This window comes from Astatotilapia calliptera, chromosome 20, assembly GCF_964374335.1.
Source record: "Astatotilapia calliptera chromosome 20, fAstCal68.1, whole genome shotgun sequence".
NCBI lineage: Eukaryota > Metazoa > Chordata > Actinopteri > Cichliformes > Cichlidae > Astatotilapia > Astatotilapia calliptera.
Window position 1 is genome coordinate 22030587 of NC_137441.1, and position 18922 is coordinate 22049508.

The following is an 18922-nucleotide window of genomic DNA, read 5'->3' on the forward strand; positions in this document are numbered from 1 at the left end:
TGAAATTTGCCAACAAAACAGTTTTACGTGTAGTCGAACTTTTGCTTGACCACTTGTTATTGTCAGTTATTGCTAAATAATTTGATTGATTGATAATACTTTATTTATCCTTTATTTATCTTCATTTGGTTGGAGTTTGAAAGTCTGTCTACTGAGGCTCTGCATTCAGTGGGTGGCTTTGCATAATCTGGCCAGCAGCCGATTCTTTAATTGATTTGCATACTCTGCAAGGTCATTCTCAGAACACTTTTCCTGAGCATATGCCACTTGAGAATTAGAGAATTGGATTCTAGAGTAAAGAGTTGTCATTTGTTAGCAGTATAAAAGTGTCTAGGTGTATCATAAAGCCATGCCTGTGGAACTGATTAAGGCCCACATCAACTTCTTCTTCCACCCACTATTTATGAATATTTATGGGATCACTGAGAGGCCATGGAGACTCATTAACAGACCTGGTAGAAACCTGCAGCCTGTGTTTTCATCTGCCCCTCACTGCTTTGGTCCTGAGTGCCCCCTGAAGCCCTGCTAGATAAGACTGAGGCACAATAATCACCTTTTCCAGGATCATCTTCAAAATGAGCCGGGCAATATCTTTTCTAACTCACCAGATCAACATTCGGCTCAGGTTTCTGCCAGTCTTCTTTATGTGTAGCTGTCCATGGTGCCGAGAGACTCGCCTGCATGTGCTTCATGTTACGGATGAGTAAAGACTCTTATCTCTGTGCATGCAGGAAGTTTTCCACATTCTGCAGGCTGTATACTGTTCTGACCATTGCTTTGTGCATCCTCTCTATCCTCGTAAGACTCCAGGATTAACGCATCGATCCTTGTAATCAATAGCCAAGTGTTTTTAATCAAACCTGCATTGCAGCTTCAACACACAAGTGTGTGTGTATGTGTGCACGTGTTTAGCTCACTGAGTGGATGTAATAATCTGTGCGTCCAGGATGCAAATCCAGTTGCAGAGTAGAGGGGAATAAGAGAAACAGATAAAGAAATGCACAAAAAGTGAGACTTTTAAAGGTTTTATGTTGTACCGAGGGAGCGAGCAGAAAACCTGGCTGAGTGAGGAAACAGCAAGCGAGACAAAGACAGATTTGAAGGCTTTTTATAGCAACTTGTAACATGTGGTTCAACGCGGCATTAAAAAGACCTGCAAAATGATAGAAGGAGGCAGAAGAGACAGCGGCTGGTGGATCAAGTCAACTCAAGAGCAATTGGAAAAGTGATAGCATCAAAATATTTTTTTTTAATAGACCACAATATTTTTAAATTGTAAATCTTTGCTAATCTATCTAATTTGTCTCTAGTGAAGTAAAGCAATTGAAGTTCTAGTATTTAACTTTTATTAACCCGTTAACAGGGTTAAGGTGGTCCAGAACTCTAAGGAATAGCGTTCTGTCACCTTTGATTAAGAAGTTAATAAATAAATCTCATTGGCAGTTTCACACCTATTAGGCCTATAAGTCAATATGTCATTTTACATGTTGCACCCTTGCACTCCTTTCAGCTGAGAACATCAGTCGAGCTATGATTGCCATTAACAGTTCATATGGAAAGGATTTTTTTCTTTTCTTTTTCTGTAGGTAATTTCCTGAAGGGAAGCCACTTGAATCAGAAACCATTTCGGACATTTAATGGTTACTGGTCCTCGAACCGTATTCAAGGATTTTTACTGGTTGGCTATTAGGTGTAATTTCAGCATCATTCACCGCTCAAGTAATGCAGCCTTGCTGATGCTGCCAAAGGATTTCACTCCTTCTTATACAAACTTACTGAACAAACTAACCCCTAACCTTGTGTGACTGTTTGTTTGCCTGGGTCACAGCTTGTTACAGTACTTTACTTCAACAACAGCTTGCATTCATGTGGGTGTTAAACAGCGTTCAGTTTGGTTTCATTCTTCTTGTTGCTGGCCAAATGGCTGCTGGAACCTCTGAAGCAGCCTACGTCTTTTTGCATCACACTACTAGTGTCACGGTCCGTGGAGATAGACCATGTGGGAATGTGTGTGTTGGACCCAGACGCGAACACAAGCGAAGATGCAGGAGTGGATCAAACAAAAGCGAGCCTTTTATTATGGCTGATAACAGAACAAACCAGAGCGAGGGCAGTATAAGGGTAATAGTTCAAACAGAAAACCTAAACTGGACATAAACTAAGAAAAAGCTATGGCTGGAGATACGGAACACAGGGGGTGGTAACACAGACGACGCGACACAGACTACATGAAACACAGAGACTAAATACACAAGAGGAATGATCAGGGGAAGTGGCCACACATGGGAACACAGCTGACACAGATAAACATAACAAGACATGGCAGGAGTAAACAACACTGACGGGAGACTGTCAAAGTAAAACAGGAAGTACACAGGTGCAAACAGGAGGAGAGAGAGAGCACGGGCATAGTGGGCTGGGGAAACATGGAATGAAACAAGGAGGGGAGATGAGGGCTCACAGATACATAGAGGGGCACACAGGGGATAAAAGTCACAAGGGGAAGTCAAATAAGGAACACCACAACAGGACAACTTAGGAAACATGGCCTAAATAAGGAACGAAATACAAAAATATAAGAAACTAAGAATACTGGGCCCACATGGCCCAGGACCATGACAACTAGAAGCTTATCCTACCTGTGTGTACAAGTCGATGCAAATTCAAGACCACTCGTGTCAGCCAGAAGATACAGGTGCACTTGAGCATATGAGGCTAAAACTGTACACACTGTAGATCTTGATGAAATCCTGTGTGTAATGACAGCAAAACCTCTCTGACATCAATGCACCACATTTTCAACACCTTGGATTTATTAAGGCCATTTCTCTTCATTGCGCAAACACTTTCAGTGATGATTTATACTCTGAGATAGGTATTGTCGAGATAATGTGTAAGTATATCCTCATAATGTGAATCATTTATCAATTGTTTTTTTCATAAGAAGGAATTTATCCAATTTGAGAAGGAACTGTTGTATCAAATAAGTACAAACTACATCCATTAGAGTTCCATCTATTATAATTATCACCATGCCAGCATTTCCAAGGATGGAGAGTCTATCCATAAGAAACTTTTAAGAAATATATCGGATTCTACTGCTTCTAAAAACATATATGTTTTGTTGTGAGCATCATTAGTCTTACTTCAACAGATACATAAAAAAGAAAAAAGTTGCTTTAAGTTGCTTAAAGAAGAACTGATTTCCAAGAGAGCGACCAGCTTCATCTGAAAGCTGCCCCAAATTGTGAGCCATGGCCACGTTCTATAAATAATATTGTTTCAGTAACAGGGGATTGGGCCACACAGGCCTTTCACTTTTGCCCGATCCACATTTTACCAGATCTCTACAGCCCCTCCAAAGGGTAAATGGGAGATTGACACATGGATTAGGCTACGTCCACACTGCAGGTCTTAATGCTCAATTCCGATTTTTTGATCAAATCCGATTTTTTTGTCTGCTCGTTCACACTACAAATAAAATGCGACAGCAAACGCGCTCTAGCTCTCAAAGCGGCCCGCATGCGCAAAAGAAGATGTCACACACAACGCGTTTCCCAATTTTTGCTTTAAGTTATTTTGTTATTTACTTAATAATGTAGATAACCTAATAATTATCCTTATTGCTGTTTTAGAGAGGAGCGGTGCTTCAAAGGATAGTTGCAGATTTCTGTCAGAATCTGCAGATTATACAGTACAAATAAAATGTTCACGTTTCTCCAACGTTGTCTTCCCAACAGTTTCACTGGATGGCCCAGAAGCGTTCGTGATGTCTTCTCGGGCGCTTCTCCAGAGCTGATAATTGGCGTGTGCCTTGTGTCAGTGACTTAAAAGACGGATTTAATGCGACATGACCGTTCAAACAGCAGTTGCTTTCTAAAACATCGGATATGTATCGGATTCAGTACCACATACGAAAGTGACCCAGATCGGATTTGAAAATATCGGATTTGTGCCGTTCACACTGTCATAGCATGATCGGGTATGGGTCGCATAGGGTCAAAAAAATCGGATTTGATGCGCTTTTGCCTGCAGTGTGAACGTAGCCTTAGTGTGGTGTTTGCAGTGATACAGATGCTGTGCCAGTCTGTTTTGGTAAAGAGAGAGATGAACGAGAAAACAAACCTATCAATTTACCAGTCAGTGTTTGTCAGGGGGGCCCTGCGACGGACTGGCGACCTGTCCAGGGTGTACCCCGCCTCTCGCCCTATGACAGCTGGGGTAGGCTCCAGCACCCCCCGCGACCCTGAAAAGGATAGGCGGAAGCGAATGGATGAATGGATGTCAGGGGTGGGCAACTCCAGGCCTCGAGTGCCGGTGTCCTGCAGGTTTTAGATCTTACCCTGGGTCAACACACCTGAATCAAATGATTAGTTCATTACCAGGCCTCTGGAGAACTTCAAAAATGTTGAGATGGTAATTTAGCCATTTGACTCAGCTGTGATGGATCAAGGACACATCTAAAACCTGCAGGACACCGGCACTCGATACCTGTAGTTGCCTACCCCTGGTGTAGCTAGATATACGAATTTGTAGATATGAACAGCGGAAATCAGCTTCCTGAAAATGATGTCTGGACTCTCCCTTAGACATAGACAGAGGAGCTTGGTCATTGGGAAGGTAGTCGGAGTAGAGCTGCTTCTCCTTCAAATGGAAAGGAGCCAGTTGTGGTGGTATAGACATTTCACTAGGATGTGTCCTGGGTACCTCCAAGATGAGTTGTGAAGCCAGCATACCCTACCAGGAAGAGACTCCTAGCAGTCCTAGGACCCACTCAAGAGATTACATCTCTTGGCTGTCTTAAATGCCTAGGTCTTTCTTCAGAAAAGCTGGAGGAGGCAGCACCGGGTAGAGAGCTCTATGGATGCTGTGGGACTGTTGTGGCCGACATGCCTCAGCAACACTGTATCGAGGTGGAAGGCAGTACCCCCTCTTTAAGAATTGGAATGGAGATTGTCCACAATTTGCTATGTTCAACTAGGGTGATCATACATCAGCCAGGGAAGGTCTATGTCAAGATACTGGAGAGAGACTGCCTCTTTTAGTCAAAACTGACATTCTGGAACAATGGTGTGGTTTTCACCCAGATTCTAATTATACTGGACCAGCAAATGATCCTTTAACAGGACAATAAATGTTTAAACAGAGAATGTAGACAAGACACTCCTAAGAGAGGCAGAAAATATTGAACCTTGAGGAAAACTGTCTTAAGTTTGTAAAGACCTTAACTGACAATGACTGAATGAGACAGACTATAACAAGAAAACATGGCTGACGTTACTCAGGAAGTACAAGGCAACTTTTCTGTCAAACACAGAGGTTGCATGCGGTCAAAATATGTCTGCTAGTCTACATTAAAAATACCAATTGAAGAAGTTATTTCCATAATGTCAACTACACTTGTACTGATCCCCTATTTAAGAGACTTATAAACTGCAAGTCTTCTAAACTCACCATTGCACAGTGAGACAGAAATCCTCTAGATGGCTCATTTTCACAGGCGTAAATTAAGCCTAGTTTTAGATTCAACTTGTTTCAGAGGAGATAAATTAAAGGTTTCCTTTCAGTCTGGGACTAGGCTTAATCCTTGACTGTGGAACTGGTTGGATATCCTATTAAAATACATTTAAATGAACTAATCTTTTTCCTTGATGCATGTGTTTTTCTTTTATGACCCACTAAAATATGATGAAATATGTCTATAATTTATTTGCATTTCAGCTGGGTTTCATTTCTAAGTATCAACCAAGTTCAACTGGAGTGATAAGCTGAGATTGCAGTACAACAGTCATCACTGTCCAAAATCCATACAAAGTACTTGTATGGAAGCCCAGCTATTCATACAAAGCTGCAGTATTGTAGCAATGAACTGGCTTGGTTTGTAGCTCTGGTGTTTACTGTGGGGAGTTTAGTTTTACAATTCCTGCAGGATTTTGTGTAGATGTACCTTCTTGTCATCTGAAAAGGGGAGAACTGTGGCCATTATGAGATGCAGCAAATGTCAGTAAAGTCTATTGTTCTTAAAAAAGAAATGATTGCTGACTGGTGTCTGGAACAGTTTAGGATTTTGATGATATGCAGTGTAGCACTTTCATTTGTGCATGCAATATTAAACACATTCTTGGCTCCCAGGTTTTGATCCCAGAGAGGGGATGTTGTCATCACTACCTTGCCAATATTTTCCCATTTCTACCTTTTGATCGTGTTGAAAACAGGGTGAGAAAGGCTGTAATTTTACCCATTTACTGGAAATATGCTGTTGGTGAGATTGTAAATACAACAATGTCTTTGTGTGCATGTGTGCATCTATTTACAGACTTGTGGCTTATATGATTTGGGTGTGTGCGCGTGTATGTGCTTCTGCTCTCCACTTATATGCCTTTTCTAAGTATGCATGCACCTGTCTTATTGAACATGGTGATGGGTACAGAGTGAAGTGTCTGGGAGGGTGAAACAGGAGAACGAAGAGGATTGATTTCGAGCTTTAAATAAACACACTCTCCTGTCCTCCAGCTGAGTCCACCAGACATATATCTGCCCCACATGCCACTCAACTCACCTCCTCTCACCACAGACAGAAAGTGTGTGTTTACAGCAGTCAGTTGATCCCGAACCACTTGGAGAAATGTTAGTCAAAGTAAAATATTGCTTTCTCCCTGCTTTTCTTTAATGTTTGCAGCTGGCTGCAGCCCTTCGAATTAATAATTTGTGCTGACAAATTGCAGCATTCCCTCCCCAAAGTGGCTCATTTGTCCTCTTAAAGGATAAAGCAGCAGTGAAAAATGCACCATGTGAGTTTTCCTTTTGGTATGTGAGAATGGTTCGCCCTGTCTCTTGGTAGCTCTCTGCATGACAAACTTTGTGAGAGGCTGTGTGAGAGAATATATTATGTGAGAACACACACAGGTGCCATCTCCTGTCTGCACACAAAGCATTGTTCAGTTTGATATGATAAAGGCGATGCAGTGGAAAACACTGAAAATTTGGTATTTTTATGTTTTGTTTTGTTTTTATTTTATACTCAAAGATTTATAAATGATTACCTATTGCACTGAAGCCCTTGTGGCTTACTTAAAGGTGATTTAAGAAATCCACAAAAGCTTGCAGATCTCCCATGGTTGAGCCACTAATGAATAAAGCACAACATAATAGAAAGTGCATGAAGTTATTGGTCTGAATGTTATTTCCTCCTAAAGTGACTAACATGGGACAGCTGCACTGTTTCTGATGAACTATGTTGGGGTTAAAGAAGCTAAGAAATTTAGAAAAAGGAAAAAAATGATGTGAGCTTAAACACTAGAACCAACATACCTGGTTCTTCAGCAGAGATTTTTACACAAATTCAAGTACATCAAAAGTGCTTCCTTCTAACTCTTGAGCCAGAGATGGTGGTGCTTTGGAGAGTTTGATACTCTCAGTAAGGTATCATTTTAAAATCTCCTGTATTCAGTTTATGAAACTTGGATGGACCCAATTCAAGAACTTTAAAACGACAAGTCAGCCACGTCATTATGAATGATCCATAACTTGGCAATGAGGTTTGTGGTAATTATTGTTGTTCTTTGAATCCAGGAGGATTGAACTCACTATTTGAATTCTGCCATCATCTGATGAAGAAGTTATCCAAATGATAACAGGATATGCGGCTGAGAACTTCCTCTAATATCAATTTTAGCCCCTGCTGGAGATCTTTCTAACCTCATACCACAGTCACAGCACTGATTTTTAGTTCCTTATTGTATAACATCAAGTTTTGGATTTATTATTTTTTTCCCATTGCTGTAACGCAGTCATTTCCTAATAAGGACAAATAAACTACTCCTTCCTCTTCCTCACATTTATAGGCACTGTAAAGAGCAAAGATTGTAAAAAGCAATTTCATTACCTCATGCAGTGATTAACCTTTCCCAGTGCTTCTGTTCCCAGGAAACCCTGTTCTTACCTCTTTTGCAATGTGTGCTCTCTGTCAAAATGACAGACCCTTGAACTTGAATTTAAATTTGGATTGTATCATGAGGCCGCTTCACTTTTTTCCTCCTGCACATGAACTAAAACCAGCTGACTGCGGCCGAATTGCGCAGAAAGGAAAACGCATTTTAGTTCAACATTACCCTAACTATAATGTTTAGTTCCCTAACATTTTTACATTACTGTATAATGTAATGTGATTACAGTAACATGTTACTTTGGAATGTGTTACACCCAACACTTTTCCAGTTATTGTAACATTCTCCCTCTTCTCCTTCATACTCTGAAAAGAGCTCAGAGAATTTATTTTGCACAACCCCATATTCACATTTTTGTGTTCTTTAAAAAATGCACTGAAGGACCCTTTCTTGATTATGGAACATGAAATCCTGACTGAGGACAGTTTTTAGTTACTGCATGGTGCTACATGGATCTCTGGATCCCATCTCGTCTGTTTTTCCTCAAAGATGGTCAAAACACACAATTATTTATCAGTGCATCAGAAATGCAAAGAAGCTAAAATGAATCTTAGATAGCTGAGAAAGACACAAAAGCATGGCCCTAGCTGTTTCTGTCAAATATCTACAAACAGAACTTGGATAAGAAGAGTGCAGCAAAAGTTCCATGCTTATTTGAATGCTCGGCTCTTCGCTCCTCTCCTCCCATATGTCAGGACAATATTTGCACATTATCTGGCCTTTTCGTTTTTCCATGGCTGAATATCTGATCTGGTGCAGCCAGCATATCTATTAATGGTCTTCTGGTGGCTCTGCCTCCCCCTCCCTTGATTCAGAGATTACCATTTAGCTGCACTGCAACTCTGCTATTGCTTTCCTGACAGGAAGCACTACAACAGCTCTGCAACACATTTCTGTTATCTCGAAATTACAGTATTCTCCCCTCCTGTCGCCTCACCTTAGGCCTTTCACTGTTTACAGTAAATCAGATTTACTCATTCATTTTAGTTTCTAAGCATGATGAACATGTTTTAAAATGCAACAGTTCTGTTATTTCTTGATAGCGTTTTTTGTCTCTGTTGCCCATGCTCCCTAAAAGAATGAGTAAATGAAATTTCCAACTAAAGAGATGTTTTCTGTTATTTCTCCTGTGTAGTCGTGCATTGAAAATTCAAAAACCAAGTCAAAGATTGCTGTAAACAGAAATGAGTTTAGAGAAAAACAGTTTGCCAGAGACAATTCCATCTATTTATATACCGGTATAAGCTCTCTCTCCAGCCTTGGACTGTCTCACTGTTGGGAAGATTTTATTTTTCCCAGCGCTGTGCGCCCATAAGAACAAGTGCTCTTACAAGCTTTCTGTTAGGTGAGATAACTGCTCTGTGGTGACCATTTAGTGGCAGCCATCTGTGAGACAATATGCAACAAAGCTTATTTAAGGCCCACACAAGAATTCAACTGCCCACCCGTTGATCTATCATGATCACTATCCTTCTACTATCATTCTTCTCATCGCAATACTGCCAGCATCGCTATGCTAGCCGTGATAAACATCATGATATTACATAAAGGTACTGAGTAGAACAGCACCTTGATTCCCATTTAACTGCTGTTGAGATTTTCACCAGGGGGTGCACAATTTGGTGATGGATAACATCTACCAGATAGTATCCATCTACCATTTACCATCGCAGTATATTACCGCTAATGCCAATGATTAGCTCATTAGCTAAAAAGAAGAAAAAAAGATATGGTAAAAATGTGGTCCTTTGTTCACTGGCTCACTTTAAAAGTAATTCTCTTAACCATTGCTTTATGGACAAATAAGTTAAACCTGCCACTTTTTTCCCCCTAAAAAACAAGTCTAAATGTCTAAACAGCCGTTAGACATTTCTCCACTCTTTCCACATTTCCACACCAACGCTGAAGAACTCAACATAACCTTTTTCATTGAAAAGGTCTATAGACAGGTCAGCTCAACTCACACGTAGAGACTTTGATCTGATTTTGGTCAAAATGCTGTTAAAGAGTTACGTTGGTTTGTTGAAGTCTTTGTTGTGAGTTTGTTAGATACCCATCACATTAAACAGCTGCAGAAACCACTGTGCATCTCTAAGATGAAAAAGTTCTACTTTACATGCAGTAATACTTATCTTATCTCACATAAAACACAATAAGACAACTTGCTGTGTATAGGTAAATACAATTGATTTGAATTGAATTAATAGTCTTTATTCATTTCAATGTATTAAAATATAGAGCAACTTTAATTGTTGTTCTTTTGTGTATTTTGCTGTATTTTATTGAATTTACAGCTCATCCCTCTCACAGAACCCTTGGCAAAGAGGACATGGAGAATGGGAAAGGAGTGTGTCACTACATGTGATACTCCATATATAGAGCTATAATGTGCTGCCGGGTTCTGAGTTTTAGACCTAAAAAGGAAAATGATGGCCATGGTGGGAGGGAGCTCCTGAGGCAGGGGTTGTACTAACAGAAACTTTCTATAATGTTTCTTGTTCCTTCTTTTCTATTATTTTTAATTCATTTTGGCTTTTTCTTTCTTTTTGCCCCCAAACAGCAGAAATGCAAGCAAAGCACAGTCTGACCTTTACAATTGTTACAATTACAAAGAAACTGAACCCTAATGCATAATACATTTGTCTTGACCTAAAGGAACAGTTAGTGGAAAATATTATAGGAAGTGTATTTATTTGTCTACTTAGTGTCTATATAAGTTAGGAACTAGGGCTGCTGGTAGGAAAACGAAATAGCTTTCTTCTTTCTTACAGTTTGTTGTGTCAGCTGCATATTTATGCACTGTTTAAATGGTATATGCTAAAGATAACATTTTTTATTCATTATGACGAGTACTTTTGTGCACTTTTTGGAAACAGGGATTGTGATAAAGTAATTTTTGTTTTCTATTTTTTATCTGCATTTGTATGACCACTGTTCACTCTGAGTTTAATGAGGTAATTGAAAGCACTGCAGTCACATTTATTAATGTAGTCATTTAAATTCTGAAGAACTTGACTGTTACCCAACACACCGAGAGCATCTTTGCTTGTGACCCCACATACTCAATATACCGTGTTTTTCTTTAAAATACTATGGCAGTGAAAACTGCTTTCTGTCGTGGATGACTGTGCTGAAAGATAACTGACAGTTTCTTGTGTTTTACCTCTGGCAGGTATTTGGATAAAACCCACTCGGATGTCCAGGATGAGGGAGAAGAGGGCTGACTTTGTGGCAGGATGCCTGGGTGGAAGAGTCATCATAGCTGGTGGTCTAGGTCAGCAGCTCTTTTCTATTTAATCCATTTTTCCTGCCTTCTGTTAATCAAGTACAGCACTGTGCCTCATTTCAAGAAGGAGAAGTAGAACAATGGGCAAAGAAACTTTATTTAATTTATATAACACAATTACGTAAAAATCACAAATGTAAGAAATAAAAAGACAAACATCACTGAATGTCTTTCAGTGGTGTGTGAATGTACTGTATACAGCCTGTGTCCTTGATCCTGTTGCCATTGAGCCGTTGCTCATGTTATGTTTTTTTCTGGTAGGGATAAAAATATTATTTTCCTTTTTTTAAAATTATTTAATACCATACAGACATAGCACCAAAATGATCTATTGTAGTGCAATGCATGCATCACAGACATCCAGATGAAGGAAGCCAACAGAACAGGCAGGCAGCCCAGTTGATATAGATGACTACCACCGGTGGGGATACAGGTCTTTGGAAGTGGATCCTATGCACTATTTGCTCCAAGAAGGTTGTGGTGAAAGCAGGTGATTCATCAAAGCACAAATACCTTTGTGTGTGTACCTCAAGTACAACATCTGAGTGATGCTGTACTTAGATGTTGTACTTAGATGTTGTACTTGAGGTAAACAACAACATAATTTTTGCCTCATAACTGTCCACTCCTGCTGTGACAAAACAAATTTCCCACGTGTGGGACTAATAAAGGTTATCTTATCTTATCTTATCTTATCTTAACATCAGAACATTGAGCACAATGGGGACACAGCCATCCTTCGATGGTTTTAACTAAAGCTGGCCAAACTTTTTAATGCTGGCATTAAATTGTTTGGTACTTGTAGGCTAATAATTTAGAAAGATTAAATCATTCAGCCTTTTTTATTTCTTGGTATGTTGTAGGTAAACCAAAAAATGTGAGAAGCACACTGAGACTCAGGAGCTTGACACTAGGATAGGGGATAACAGAAATAGAAACACACGACAGACCAGGAAGACAAAACAGACTGGACACGAAAGGGGAACAGACATGAAAGCAAGAAATAGCCAAACTAGAACATAAGAACCACACAGATGACAGGACCAAGAGTCAGAGCGAGAGCGAGAAAGGCAAACTTCGACAAACGTAAACATACATGACTGACTTAGGATGCTGAGGAGGACACACAGAGGAAAGACTAAGAGACTGGATATGAAAGGAAGCTAAATTAAACAAGAACTAAGATCTAGAAATTTAACAAAAGTATTAGCTGAAGAGCAGAATTTTAATATTCCACAAAAATGAAAAGCGTCTGGACTTCTTTAAGTTGCTTGAAGACATTTCACCTCTCATCCGAGAAGCTTCTTCAGTTCTAAGGGTCAAATGGTGGAGAGTCCCAGATTTAAACCCAGAGGGAGTTTCACCCCAAAAAAGGGACAAAAGGACCCCCTGATGATCCTCTACCTAATCACAAGAGCCAAGGTGTGAAAACAGGTGTGGGTCACAATCAGCCACTTGGGATCAGCGGGAAATCTACACCGTAGCTACATCATGACTCCAAACCCCTCTGAACGCCCTAACCTTAAAAAACAACTGCATATACATGCCGTGTGTTGTGATTGGCTTGTTCACCACTTTCGATTTCTCCTGTACATTTACACCTACTTTTTCCCTGCATTTCTTGAATAACAATTATCAATACCAATATAAGGAATAATAATGTATGTGAAAGAATTGGAAACATTTTTTCCTGACGTTCAATTTCCCCCTGACAACAGCAATAAGTGGGGAGCCAGGAGGGGGGGGAGCCCAGGTGGCTCCTCATATAAAACACCTGGACCATGCACCATGATGATCTAAAAGGCTTGTCAGTCACTTGCTTAGATGAGGTCAGACTCTACAAAGACTCCCCACAGAAGTGTAAATCAGGCCTTAGTGTGTCACTTGAGAATCTTTAGTGTTTGTAAAACTCGACTGGAGTAAACTAACAACATTCTCACAACAAAACGGACCACTATAGTCAAAAGAAGATTGATCATTCATCCAGCTGTTCCATGACATTTCACAGTACAGTTACTTTGGGAGCTTCACACCCTTCTTTGTACATATATGCAAAGCCAGAGGCTCACAGAGCAGCAAAAGCACAGATACCAGCATAGAACAGAGGTCATTTTAATAACACAAGACATTGATTGACATTAATTAAGCTGGATAAACCATTAAAGAAAAGGTTGGGGTGAAGGTGGCTTGCAGCTTTGGGGAACCCTGTGTTAGACAAGCTGTGGATTACCTAACACAAACCTCCTGTGGATGTTCAGCTGGATTCTTGTGAATGTGAAAGCCCTAGCATATGATAGTTTTCCCATTCAAACCACTTGTCACCTATGCTGTAGATGGGGCATTGTTAAGGAACCTCTGGCATCAACATAGAATTGTTTGAAGAATGTGATCATTCAGGAAAAAAACTGTGCATTGTTTTGCAACTTTCCTTCTAAAACAAACAAATAGAGTCAAACCATCTGTGATCCAGGTATAAGCACATAATTATCTCAGTATCTGGAACCCTTAAATTGCACCATGTAGAGCAAGGCCTTGGCTTGACTAATTGTTGTTATTTGTTTATTAAAGAGATCATCAGATGATAAAAGGCCTCAACATTTACACTGAACTTGTCAGAGCAGACCACAACTCTCATTTCTCATCAAGGCCACACACAGGCTCACAAACCAGCAAATTAATTTTCCATTAACTTTCCATTTTCTCCCTGACTGAGCTGCATTTGTTAAAGTAAATACAGTGTGAAGTGAAATTGAGCAATGCTACAAATTAATCACAGGTCAGCATTTTTCACAGTGACACGCTTGTTAAACAGATATTGACCCTCTTTTGCACTTGCATGCATCCGCAAGAACAGCCTCGGTTATATATCCACAAAGCTGTATCAACACACGCAATCCGATGTAAAGCCCAGAGTTATAGAATGAAATCTGTTGATGCATTCAAAAGCTGTTTGTTCTTGTAAGACAACCTCAGCAGCAACACAGAGCAGGAAGTTACAGGAAGAGAAGAGTTATTTTTTTCATTACTATGAAATCAACACAGCTTAGCTCCAGCTTAAGCCTATTAGGTTAAATTTCCATCATGTTTATCCTCATCATTAATGTCCGAGAGAAAACATCTGACACATCTACAGTGTGAGGAGCAATGAAAAGCTTGGGGAGAATAACACAATCCTTCTCAGCTTCCTCCTCTGCATGCTAACAGTTGCAATTCCCCTTTTGCAAATAGATTTGTCACTCTAAGTTACACTCTTACACAGCGGTCTCCAACCTTTTTTGCGCCACGGACCGGTTTATGCCCGACAATATTTTCACGGACCGGCCTTTAAGGTGTCGCGGATAAATACAACAAAATAAAACTAGTACCGGTACCAAAAAAAAGAAGATTTATTCATAACACACGTGAAAAGACCCAGGAAAACCGAATTAACGATAAAAACGATAACAAAATAACACTGAAAACCGATAAAAACCCTGAAAACCATACATTTCACACCTGAGCCTCAACTCTCGCGGCCCGGTACCAAATGACTCACGGACCGGTACCGGTCTGAGGCCCGGGGGTTGGGGACCGCTGCTCTAACACACTCTCTAGGCCTAAAAAACTTATGCAGTTTGTTTTTTTTGCCCCAGATCCAGAGTGGCAGTCAATGATGTGGCCTGACAGCTGTGCGTGTTTGTGTGTGTGTGTCAGACCATGTGAGAAAGAGAGGAAAACGTCAATCTTGTCCTGCTGAGAGAGACAGTTATGAAATTCAACAGCCAATGGAGAAAGAAAGGGAAAAGAGGATTGAGCTGGATGAAAGAAATAAATGTATGTGAGCGGGGGGAAAGAGGTAGACGTGTTGTATTTTCTTCTGTGGTAATGTCAGCTGTGAGCTTGGCTCGCCATCTAATCCATGATGATATTTTGGGCTTGTGAGTCATTTCTGGTTCATGGCACATTTCCCTCCCTCTGCCTGTTGACTAGGGAAATAAAAAAGGCAAACACATCCACGAAGGCATTCTTGAATGCAGCTAAATTGACGAAGGGTTAAGAAAGCAGAGATTTTGAAGATTCTCTGTGCAGACAATAGGTGGTGGTTCTACTGGGTTACTTCTAGGGGTGGGGGAAAAAATCGATACTGTGTAGTATCGTGATATTTTGTTTGCTAATAATGTATCGATACAGGGACAGCAGAAATCGATATTTTGTTACAAAAAAGGTTTTTGTGCTCTGACTTCAGAGCATGTTGATCCTTTTTCTGAGCAAGAATCCTGACATTCCTTCACTGTCCAAATGTGTTTAACTTTTTTTTGGCAGCAATAAACATGACAGTTTACTTATTTTAATTTAAGACATGTTTTATTTTAATTAAGTTTAAAACTTTTTTATTTAATGTAAAATTATATTTTGTTTTTGAACTTTCAAATTCTTCAGTTGCTGAAGGGGCTGCATAAGGTTTCACAAATTGCATAGTTCAGAATAGCTATAATTGTACCAGATGGTTGCATTCAGTTAAGTTGGACTAGACTGTAATACAAACCATTCAGTTTGTCAACAATAAAACTGACTGAAATGAGAGAAAGACTGAGTGCGAGACTTTGATATTAGATAAAATGAATATTGATAAAGTTTACCTTTATGTACAGAATCTGAATATCGCAAAATATTTTTAAAAATTGCAATAATATCGTATCGTGCGTTAAGTATTGTGATAATATCATATCGTGGGATGTATGGTGATTCCCACTTCTAGTTACTTCTATGCTGACATGGGTAATGACAGTGTGCCCTGAAGGTCAGTATTGGGAGGAATGATCTGCTAATCAGCTGAACTCAGAAAGTGTTCTGTTATTGGACTTCATCGATTGTTTACAATGAATCCCGTGTTCGAATGTAAGCGTGGCCAGAAAGGTCTCTGTGTCTCCACTTAGACTCCTGCTATCTGTGATCTGAACCTGGATAATCAGTAGAAAAATGGTTGGATGGATGGGCAACACCATCATGTAGAATTCAGCTTCGAAAACACACAAAAGCGAGCAACTCCAAGCTCAAGTCTGCTCTTATTGGCATCCATTATCCATATTATAAAGTTCTAAACTTCAAACAAACTTCAAATATCCATACAAATAAGCCATATAGAAAGTATATGGTTGCACCACTGTGGTTTGCCTTTCTGTTTGGAGTTTAGATGTTCTCTCTGTGCTTGTGTAAGTTTTGTCCTTTGCCTCAGGCTTTTCACCCACAGTCCTAAGAAATGCATGTTAGATTAATTGATGACGGATAGATAAATTGTTTGAAGTGTATAGGACTTAAACACTGTATGAATGTTTTGCTAAAATGTGATCTGTAATCTAAAATGCTGCTCAATAAGACTTGAAAAGCAATATATAAAAAGTATATATTTGCAAAGACATTACGTTGAGCTGTATATCAGTAATGTCACAGTACAGTAACGAGCAAACTTTAGTGTCATTTTAGCATCACTTTAGTAAGCGATGCAGAAAATGTCTTATTCTGCTTTTATGCTTACTCCTCATTTGCTTCCACGCCTGCTGGAATTTCAACATATTCAACATAAATTAGAAAATTGATTACGCTCAAGTCCTCTGATTAAAATCACTGAGCTGGGCCTCTACACCATGTTTGTATTGTTGTTTGTATTAGATGATTTTTATGCAATTATCTGACAAATAAAATGCAATGTTGTGTGATACAGACCACAGTTTAATTCTGGTGAGTGAAATTCTAGTGTTAGTCTGCCACTGTGTATTCATCAGCAGACATATGTGATGTACTTATAGAGTTTTTGGATATAGCTTGCTGACCAAGGTCTAAATACAGTCAATTTTGCATCCAAAAACTGAATATGGTGGCAGCCAAATATATAGTATGAGTTTTCAAAATGCAATGTCAGAAACCATTGGGCAATTTTACATCTATTTTACATCCATCTTCTATACAGTACCATATTGCAACAGCTATATTTAGCTTGTTGTCTTGGATTTTTTAACTAATGTGTAAATTCAATTGACAGAAAAATGTTTAGAAACTAAACATTAAAGACAAGCACAGTGGGCCAACTAGACATTACAAGAGCTGCTCAACCATAAAAGTCCATGTCATGAAGCTCCAGCTGCTCAGTTTTTGTGTCAACCCTGCTTCATAACTTCACATGGCCTGTCACTTCATGATTACTGTGTTTCCTAAACACTTCCACTTTGCAATAATACCACTTAACTATGGAATAGAAATTTCATGAACTGATTTGTTGCTATCGTGGCATCCTTTTACAGTACCCTACTTGAATTTTGCAAGCTCTTTAGAACTTGTTCTTCATTGACAAATGTTTGTAGAGAAACACCAGTCTCTAAGAGATTGCATCAGAAAGGGCATAAAACCCTTGTGACAAGGGAGAAGCTAAAAGTAGCTTTCAAATTTGAATTTTAGCATGTAGTTTACAGTATTTGTATAGGTAAAAAAAAATGTAAGTAAACGCTGAAGCAAATAATCAGTTCAGCACTGCTCTCCTCTCTGTCACTCATATTAAAATGTCAGTTATCACTATTGGCATCTGGAATACATCAGCATATCTGTCTTCATGTATGAGGTTTTGTTACCTAAGCTACAGATATTTAATATCTGTAGTCAAGATCAAAGTGAACCATGATAATAGACACAGGACAGGTTTTCACTCAACGTCACACCACCTCTGAAATGGCCGGAACTAGTTTCCAGTATTTTCCACCTACCTATAGTCCTCCCTTAGAAAGGATGTTACAGTTAAAGTAATTTTAAGACTACTTGTTTGGTTTTTGGGGGTGAGTTTTTCTTAGGTTTTTCTTGGAAGGAATACATACATGGATCTTATCCGGTTGTTCAGTCTGACGTCACTGGCCGTGTCTGGACCTAAACTCCGCTGCAGGTCCATATATCAAACGATCACTATGGCATTACTGAGAGTTGAAAAACTGTCTAAAGTCTTTCATCTTTAATAAAATGATCAGCGTTCTGCTCTACCAGGTGTAACAACTGAGTTTAACATCCAGGCATCCATGAAAACTGAATTTATGACATTTAACGGAGTTAGAAGTTAGCAGGGAGTTAGCTCGCTAGCTTCTATCTAAATACAATATAGCATGTCCTGACTGCGGGGTTTTGGAAACAAATTAAAACGTACAGCTCCGTTATCACTTCCAACATAAATGAAGACAGAAAACTAAACAGCAGTGACGTTTGTAGGGTTACTGAAGTTGGGCTAGCTGGTATATAATGATGTGCTACGTGACCTAGCGACACAGCTATGTTAGCATAATATAAACAAGCTAACTTTTTTTCCACTCGATAAAAGTTAACGTGAGTGTTCTCGGTGGTCAGGAAGAAATGTAATCGGATGGCAGGATGCTGTAAAAGGACCAAACTTCAGCCAGGAGAACAACTGAGATAATCCATCCACAATACGAGGTTAGTCATTCATATACTGCTGCATGGGCTGGGCTGTAGTTACATCCTAAGGTTTTAAAAACTGAGCTTAAATAAATGATTAGTGGTAACAAAAGCCGAGAGAGGTCAACAGTGATCACTGACTGTTTTAGGAGCTTTTTGAGATCAAATAGAAGAAAATACATAACATTAAACATGTTAACAACACAAAAGCCATATTAAACGCAGACTACTTTAGGCCCGGAAGTAGGATTTGTCGTGTCAT

At 39.5% G+C, this 18922-nt stretch overlaps 1 protein-coding gene across 1 annotated transcript in view; it reads left to right on the forward strand.

Annotated features, from left to right (window-relative positions):
• klhdc8b (kelch domain containing 8B) overlaps window positions 1–18922 on the forward strand; it is a 264416-nt gene that overhangs the window by 213721 nt on the left and 31773 nt on the right. The window contains exon 5 of the mRNA XM_026154336.2: window positions 11119–11220. Within this exon, the coding sequence (XP_026010121.1) occupies window positions 11119–11220 (102 nt within the window). The remainder of the gene's footprint in view (window positions 1–11118; window positions 11221–18922) is intronic.